The sequence below is a fragment of the Centruroides sculpturatus genome, unplaced genomic scaffold (assembly GCF_000671375.1).
Source record: "Centruroides sculpturatus isolate CEXI.00-Female unplaced genomic scaffold, Cexi_2.0 scaffold235, whole genome shotgun sequence".
Classification (NCBI taxonomy): Eukaryota; Metazoa; Arthropoda; class Arachnida; order Scorpiones; family Buthidae; genus Centruroides; species Centruroides sculpturatus.
In genome coordinates, this window is record NW_019384436.1 from 627,756 (window position 1) to 636,280 (window position 8,525).

The 8,525-nt window shown below is 30.7% G+C and overlaps 1 protein-coding gene across 1 annotated transcript in view; it reads left to right on the forward strand.

Annotated features, from left to right (window-relative positions):
- Nucleotides 1-8,525, forward strand: part of LOC111619926 (F-BAR and double SH3 domains protein 2-like) — a 199,857-nt gene that overhangs the window by 137,892 nt on the left and 53,440 nt on the right. The window contains exons 9-10 of the mRNA XM_023361748.1: nt 1,363-1,507; nt 5,476-5,612. Coding sequence (XP_023217516.1) covers nt 1,363-1,507; nt 5,476-5,612 — 282 coding nt within the window. The remainder of the gene's footprint in view (nt 1-1,362; nt 1,508-5,475; nt 5,613-8,525) is intronic.

Consider the following 8,525-nt stretch of genomic DNA (forward strand, 5'->3'; position numbering starts at 1 on the left):
GATACATTCCTAGTCCCATCTCGGGGAGCATATGCAGCATCTCTATTTTTGATTCTAGTTCGATCCCAGTAAGGATATCGGGGCCCTCGCGAGCCGACTGGATGACGTCGTCATCTCTCAGAGTTGAGATATGGTGTTGAGTTGAATACTGAAGATCAACCTTTATTGTGACCTGATTTGAACTTATTTCCACCTGGAAACAAAAGAAGGATCAAGAAATGACAAGAGGGAATCAGCACCAATCAGAGCAGGGAATTCAAAAGTAAAATCCTTTAAATTCCCCAAATTACAAAGACAAAAGTGTAAATTTCCTACTCCCTCAGTTTCACAAGGTAACTGAGTGCATCTCTTTCCTGTGCTTGTGCCTTCTATCACCATCATTGTCAAGAACCACGGGTATTGTCACCTATGCCTGGACTATTGCCTATTCCATCTTTGGACTTGCTAACAACACTGTCCCAGGGCCACTGACACATCTAAACTGAATTCTTTCAATCCTAGTTGGAGTGAAGCATCTTCTGTATGAAATTATAAGATGTCAGCTTATTTCCAAATAAACGTGTTTCATTTATAAAGGTGCTTTGTGTCAGTAAGTTCACCATAATCCACACACCATCCTTTACCCCTCCTTATTCATCTTAACTTGAATGTAACTGACTCTCTCTTCCCCAGTTGTCAAACTTTACATCTGTTACATTCTAATTTTTTTGAGGAAGATCTTCAGAGTAGGTTGAAAATATAGAAAAGTGAGAATTTTCATGCCTGCTGGACTAATATTTTTGTGAAATGGTTATTTTTTTATATTTTGGTTTATAATTTTTAAAAACTCTAATAACTTGAAGTTTTTATGTAAAAAGTAATTCTTTTGTATACTTTCATTTAAAAATATAAAAAAAAACATTTAATTTATCATGTAAATTGATCATGTTCATAAAAATAAGGGTCATATTGAAAATATGAAAATAATCTCACAATATGTATTTATATTTTAGAAAATACAGGGGAAGTGGCGCTTCCACAGTTTGTGTGAACGGCACACCACTGATCAGAACATTTATAAAATGTAGTTATAAAGTACAATTTATAACTGTAATCTTTATTGAACAAATAACAAATGTATTGTTTATGCTAAATGCATTAAAATATTTCAAGTTGTTATATTTGCACAAGCAACAAACATGTTGCTAGGCCCTCCTTTTTTGTACAAGAAAGTTGCAAGAAAGCAATCCTAATAACAAAGCATCTGATAAGATATTCAAATTTTTAATATTTCAAACAATGTTAAAATATACAAAAATATAATTTAAAAATATCTTTCATATTATAGCTTTTTATATTAATATATATAATTATATATTTTAGAACAGCATATATTGTGTGGAAATGTTTGCTGGATGAAACAGAGAAAATTGCTAAGGCAAGACTTGCAGCAGCTGAAGTTTATCAGCAACAAGTTTCAGAAAATGCAAAAATACTTCGTACAAATAAAATGCAGCTAGCAAAGAAAGTAAGAGATATTGATTTTTATTTAGATTTATAAATATAATGCAAGGAAAAAGTTTAAGATGGAGCATAATTTTCTCAGTAAAGTTTTATAATAAAATTATAATTGAATGACTAAATAGAGCATGCAAATATAAGTATAAAGGCAGTCCCCAAGTTACATGTGAGATATGTTTCTGAAAATGTCTTTAAATAGGATTTATATATAACTTGGATCCCTGATGAACAATGCATAATAATAATAATAATAATAATAATATCACTGTATAAGACCATACAAAAAATGAGATTAGCCACTGTGAAAAATCCTGTACCAACAAACTGTTTATGCCATATGGATTTGTTTACATATAACAAAGAAACTAGTTTCCAAATTACATTATAATTAATCATTTTATTATAATATAACCATAAGTGCAGAATATCTTAAGTTGGGTCATCTGTAACACTGAGATATCACCTGTATAAGTTTCAATGTTTGTTATTAATATATTTAAAAAGATAATGAGTTAAAATGTTTTTCTTTAATAATACACTGGAAAAAAGTTTGAGACTAACTTTACAAATTAATGTTACAAATAAAATAAAAATTACATTTCCACCTGAAGAACTTCATAAAGTTTGAAAACGTTTGTGGGACGATCTTTTATAGGATACACGCCGGTAACAGTTCAATTTTTGATTGTAAGTGTAAAAATTACTTTGTTTAATAGTTACAATACTTTACTTATATTCAGTTACTTGTATTAAACGTGAAAACAGAATTGTTAGGGCCAACAAGTCAAAAGGAATATTACTCCAATATTCCAACAGAATTACTCCAGAGATTCTCTGTTGGGTTAAGATCAGAATAACATACTGACCATTTCAATGTTTTAATGATGTTCTCGGTTAATCATTCCATAGTTACTAAGTGCACCATGGATAGATGCATTATCTTGCTAAAATATAAAGTTTGCATTATATAGCTCATCTCTTAATGACAACAAGTGATTTCCAAGAATGTTTTGAAGTCATTAGTGTTTGATCTTGGGAAAACAAATGCCAAATTTGATTTTGCTTGTAAAAGCACCCCAAATCATAACTGAGCTTCCACCCTAAACTTGACAAGACAGACGATATGGAGCTTATCACAGGTCATGCCAATAAAAAAGTAGCCCATCAGGACCATCAAGGTTAAATTTTTTTTCACCATTAAATGAAACATTTTTCCAAAATTCACTATTTGAAACACACATCTTTACAAAAGTGAGTTTGGCTTACAAATGTTCTCTTATCAGTTGTGGCTATGCTTTTATTTTCACATACTGAAGATTATCTGATACTGCTATTACTCTAAGAGTAGTTCTTGATTGCTGGAAGCAGCTGCAATTGCCTTGTAAGTTTGTAGCAGACTCATTTCTGATGCTTGCACACTGAAAATTATCCTTTTTTCTCTAGCATATAACTTACATGGCTGTCCTTTCGTAATTATCAGGTTGTTTTAAATAATTATGAGTAATTATTTTTGATTTGTTTAATAATTTTGTAATTTTATATTGTCAAACAATCTACTGGATTTTATAGGGCTTTTTTAAGCTTATTTAATAATTAGAAATATAACCCAATAAAATCTGGTAGATCATTTGGCAATGTTAAAATATTTGATTATTTGTTATATGTTTGTAATTTCACATTATGATTTTCCATCTTGATTGTGTACATGAATTTGGATTATTATTCTAATCTAAAATTTATAATAAAGCGAATGAATAATAAATTAAATAAATAAATATTTTAAAATATATTAAAACTTTAAAGGTTAAAAAGAAAGTTGTTGTTTTTTACATTTATAACTGCATTTAATGAGAGACAAAGTCAATACTAAGGTGTTCAAACATTAGCTTTATTTTCTCCCAGCGATTCTAAATTATTTAAATTAATTAATTTATTTATAATTATTAATATTAATAAGAGATGGCGCCTAACGCTTACCTCTAGTGCCAAATTGATTACGTAATTTATTTAGTAATTAGCATTAAAATAGCCCGATTGATTTTCGGCATTCGGTTGGTGTGTTATTAGCTTTATTATTACTATATATTTTGGGTGTATTTTTATCTGTTTTTACACCCCTCTTCAGAACCTGAAGAGGGGTGTATTTGGCTTTGTCTTTGATTAAATGTAATTATACATGTAAAAAACAATGGTTACTTATTTCTTTTTAGCCTTTAAAGTTTTAATATATTTTTTAAAATTTTTAAAAAGAAAAACTGCATCATTGATATATTTAATTATATATTTTAAGTATACAAGATAAATAAATAAAAATTTAGCATAAAAATAAAATCAGTTCAACCAAAGATAGCAAAATCTTTCAGTTTGACTTTTAATTTCTTTGAATTTGTTATCTTATTAGTGTTTATGTGAATCTTTGTATTAATAAAATATCATAACTAAATATTGCCTCCATAAGAACTTTCTGAATCTGTCACTGGAACAAACTTTCTCTATATCAACAGTGAAGATGAGTCTTGCCACTTCACATTTAGAAGACTCAGTTTTTTGTTGTGGTTATCATGGCAGACACTATTAATTGTTATAGATTATCAAAGCTAAAACATCTTAAGCTAAGCTTAAAGCATATTTGAAACAAAGATTGGCTTACAGAATTTTATTGGAAGAATGACCCATATGTAAATAGTACTATATTTGATTCACTAGAGAAAATGAATAAACTTGTTGGTACCTTTCTCTTTTTTCATTCACCTATCATAAACAACCAGAAGACATCCCATTATATTTTATTATGTTAAGAAGTTTCTTGACATGTCAAAAAGTAAAATGATTTTTGATGTTATGGAAAAATTGTTGCCAAATATATGCAGTGGCGTATAAGCCATTGAAGTTGGACAGATTTTAACAGACAATTTACTGATTACAGACAGGAAATTTCAGTACTAGTCAAATAACATAAGAACTGTGATAAGCATATCCATTAACAGTATCTAAGAAATCTCCAAGTATATTCAAAATAATCATTGAGATAAATCTATAACACTTGTTATCATTATAAAAAATTAAAATTTATTGTAAAAGACAAGGTAATGAATTAAATAAAATAGATTTTTTTGTTATGTTTGATTTATGGAAAATTGTTTTTAATAGTAAAAAATTTTAATATGTAAATTTTCAGTTTTTCACAACTTGTTTAGAAGTTTATTACAGTGGAACCTCACTTAACAAGCACCTCTCATAACGAGTAATTCGCATAACAAGCAAAATAAATTGTAAAAAAATGACTCGCTTAACAAGCGACGTTTCGCATAACAAGTGACAAGAAGTCCCAGATTGTGTGCATGTTACATCAATCTGTGTTTAGCACTCATTCCACTAGCATCTTTGTGTTACTTTTGATCATACATTTTTTCAAACTTGTGTTCAGACATATTACATGTAAACATCAACAACCATAGCCCATTATATAATAAACATGCCAAATGATGTGCCAAATTCTTGGGTTATGTAAAGGCTATAATTAAATATAAGAAATTACATAATTTAACTAGAAGTAGGCAGTTATGTTGCCATCTCGTATTAAATTTAATTACCAATTCCAAATAAAATTTTGATTTTTTTTTTCTGAAAATCAAACTTGCATTCCAGGTTGGTTCATTCTGTGCTAGAAGAAAAGATGATGATTCATGCTCCTTAACAATGCATATTGTATAATTTTCTTTGAATAAATGTTATACATAAGATATTTGAGTATTTTTTTCAGCATGGAACGCATTATTGTATTTTACATTAATTTATAATGACAAATTTAAAAATATGACTCGATTACGAGTTTTTCGTATTATGATTCTGTAATGAATTATGCTTGTTAAGCAAGGTTCCACTGTATTAATTTTCAATTCTATTTTATTTTGTGTACAGAAACTTTGAAGTAATTTTAATTTAAAATTTATTTATTACTTTATATTATTATAGTGCTTTGATAATATTAAGAGAATGCAGGATGAAATACAGCAATGTATACAAGAGCTTGATAAAACAAAAAAGCTTTATTTTGAAGAAGAACATATGGCTCATGAAATAAGAGATAAAGCTCATGATGCTGAAGAAAAGTAAGTTAATTTTTTTCTCTTTTTGAATCTGTAAATTTATCATCATCAATAAATACAGGATTAAATATAAAAACCACTCTCAAGGTGAATCAAATGAAAACCTTAAATTTTATGTTTCATAATGTATTAAAGCAAAAGTATCTTACATTTTTCTATGTAATCTCCATTGCATTTGATACAAGTCTTCCAGTGCTTACAAAGTTTATGAATATCTCTGAAAAAATCTTATGGCTATGTATGCAGCCACTCATGCATCATTTGTTGCATCTCCACATCTGATCTGAAAGTTTTTCCATTCATTGTTTCATTGGATGGTTTAAAGATGTGATAATCACTGAGAACAAAGCCTGATGAGTTTAGCAGATGTGAAAGACACTCCAATTGCATATTTTTTTGGTTGCAGCTGTTGCACAGATAGTATAGAGTCAGGCATTGCCGTATTACTCAAAAGACATATGTACTTAGAAATATGTGTCACATGGATATGATTGTGGGTTGAAGATGGTTTCTGAGACAATCCAAATATGTGGCACTAGTGACAGTATTATCCTTGGTCATATAGAGCTTCAAAATGATGTCTTATTTCTGCATGCAGGGAAAATTATGTCAAAAAAAGAAAGAACTGCATGTACAACTTCTTTGACTTTGATGAGGATGTCAAAAACAAAAACACTCACTCTTTGCTTGCTCTCTTGGTTTCTGGCTGGTGGTAATGAATGTAACGAACTCAGATTTTATCTCCAGTAAAAATTCTTGTTAAGAAGTCATTACCTTCTGCCTCAAAATATTGCAAACGTTTTTCACAAGCATCAAGCATGTCATTGTTTCAACTATGGAGTCAGCTACAATGACACTCATCTTACAGACTCCTTGTGGAACTAGAGTATATCTTGGATTATGTGATATGTTAAATCATGACTAATGTCCAGAAGTGTGGCTCTGGTTTTACCATCACATAATAATTGTCCATCACAACATGTTCGACTTCTACAATTGATCGACCTTGTTAAGGAGCATTTGCCATTGAAAGCTTTTTTATATCATTTCAGATCTTCTTATGCCACTTGTACATTTGCTGGTATGACAGTCATACATCACTATATTCAGGGCCAGTTTGATGGCAGAGGTGACAAGGCAACTGCCTCAAGCAGCAAAATGAGCAGTTAAAAATGTTCAAAAGTAAAAAACTATATGTAAAAATAAAATTTCAGTCAACTCACATTAATATGAACCATTAAGGAAACAGTGGTTAGCTTGCTTTATTGAAAATTTATATTAACAATTTTCAGGATCAAAGTTGTATAATTTAGGTAGTTAAGGCTTAATAGATGTGTAAGTTTGCTGACTTGGTGGATATTGGGGACTTAAGATTCCACTTCTTACACCAATGTAAGTTTTCCGACTCTTAGGGGATCATTAATCCCACATCAGGATGATCTAGGGTCATTTGCGTGTAGGTGTGGAAGAGGAGACAGAGATGACAAGTATCTTACAAAAACTCATTTATTTTAGTATAAAAATAAACTTAAACTAAGAAACATATTTTCTGAACACAATCGGTTGGTTGGAAGTCAATAGCGTTGATGCTCTTTTAATTGTTTGTTGTAAAGGTGGTCCCAGGGCAGTGTTGTTAAACAGTTCGTGAGACTCCGTTGGTCAGCAACGGCATAGCTTCAGTATCAGCATGAAGACAGAAAGCTTCTTCTGAAATGTGTTGACACAGCACTTTCAATTTTCACTCCTTTGTGTTGACTCACCGAGTGCTTTCTGCCAAGTGCTTCCTGCTGAATGCTTCTTGCCAAGTGCCAATCAGGAATTACATCAATCTCCGTTCTCCCCATTTTGTTCATCCTGATTGATTCCACGTTTGTTCCTAAGCAAAAGACAAGACCTGTTCAGGTCCCAAGAAGGTTCACTTCAGAGAATTTACCCGACACCATCCATTAACTCTGGACAGAAAGTGTTGATGGGACTTTGAACTTACGCTTATTTTACTCCATTGTTGTCTAGTCTATGATGTCTTAGAATTTTAACGACCTGACGTGATGTTCTTTTTTATAATTAACCTTCTCCTCTTCAAGATTTTCTGTGTTCTAATTATTTGTATATGAGAGCCTTGTCAAAGGTCCATCTCTACTGGAGGACACTCATTTACATTTATTGCATCATGTTTTACATTAATAGTATTTTTTTCTCGTCTTGGTTTCATATGACTAGAACAACTGAATTTGATCTTTGATTGGTTTTTTTTCATCTCTAGTTTTGTTTTAATAAATTTCTAATATAAATGTTTAATTTCAACCTGTTTTTTGGGACCTCACATATGTTCAGAATCTTTAAACTAAAATATTTTTACTTACTTTACTAAATAAAATTAAATAAAATTAAATTTATTTACAAAAACAAATTAATATTCTAAATAATTTTCAAATCAAACAAAATGAAGAGGAGATGGTGTTTGCTGTTTAAGTGTGCAATATATCATAGTGGTTGCAAACAGAGTTAAAAGGAATCTGCGATTTTTTTCTGTTGAAGATTGTTTAAAAAAGTAGAGAATATTTTTAGTGCCAAAAGAGTAAAAAAGGAGCCAAATCCAGCATTACTGTATGCACTCCCAAATATGCAAATTATGCATACAAGGTCTGTTCAAAAAGTATCGGACCTTTGGTCGGCAAAAATAAATTTATTGACTTTGAGGTACAAAACCCTAATCCCCTTCAAAGTAGTCTCCTTGGTAATGTATATACTTCTCCCAGCGTTCCTGCCATTGCTGGAAACACTGCTGGAACGCATCTTTTGGAATGGTTATCAGCCGGTCCGTCGCATTTCGCATGATGTCTTCTCTCGACTAAATTTGGGTTCCTTTTAGCGGCATTTTCAGCTTGAGAAATAGCCAAAGGTCACACGGAGCCA